Here is a 446-nt window from a genome sequence, read left to right as displayed (position 1 = left end):
GGCCGGCGCCCAAGCCGCGGCCCCGGCCTAGCATGCTGCCGCCGCCGCCTCAAGCGGCCGCCGGCGACAGCTGCAATGGCCTCCTAGGCTCTTCGTCCAAGATCATCACAGGTAAACCAGCTCTCATTTTGTTCTATTATTTATTTGTGACTTGAGTATAAAGGCCTCCTGTCAAATAGATGTCTGCTACCCACTGCACACACTGAGTAGATAAGGAATACAATAATTCCAATGCATGTTCTGTTCCTTTCTGAGTAAATAAGCAATACAATATTTCCAATGCATTTTCTGTTCTCTCTCCTTATTTTGCCAACGCAGGCACCAAGAAACAGGCACCAGCACCACCCAAACAAGCCAGTCCCTTCGCCTCTCAGTCTGGCAACCAAACTCCAGCTTCCACACATCACCCGCCCATCACGCCCAGGCGCCATCCGAGCAAAGAAAGC

The 446-nt window shown here is 51.8% G+C and overlaps 1 protein-coding gene across 1 annotated transcript in view; it reads left to right on the top strand.

The window, feature by feature from the left end:
- arhgap17b (Rho GTPase activating protein 17b) overlaps positions 1 to 446 on the top strand; it is a 40,406-nt gene that overhangs the window by 37,615 nt on the left and 2,345 nt on the right. The window contains exon 19 of the mRNA XM_019881476.1: positions 319 to 445. Within this exon, the coding sequence (XP_019737035.1) occupies positions 319 to 445 (127 nt within the window). The remainder of the gene's footprint in view (positions 1 to 318; position 446) is intronic.

This window comes from Hippocampus comes, unplaced genomic scaffold, assembly GCF_001891065.2.
Source record: "Hippocampus comes isolate QL1 unplaced genomic scaffold, H_comes_QL1_v1.1 scaffold458, whole genome shotgun sequence".
Lineage (NCBI taxonomy): Eukaryota > Metazoa > Chordata > Actinopteri > Syngnathiformes > Syngnathidae > Hippocampus > Hippocampus comes.
Note: the sequence above shows the minus strand (reverse complement) of the source record. Positions and strands in the feature narration are given on the sequence as shown.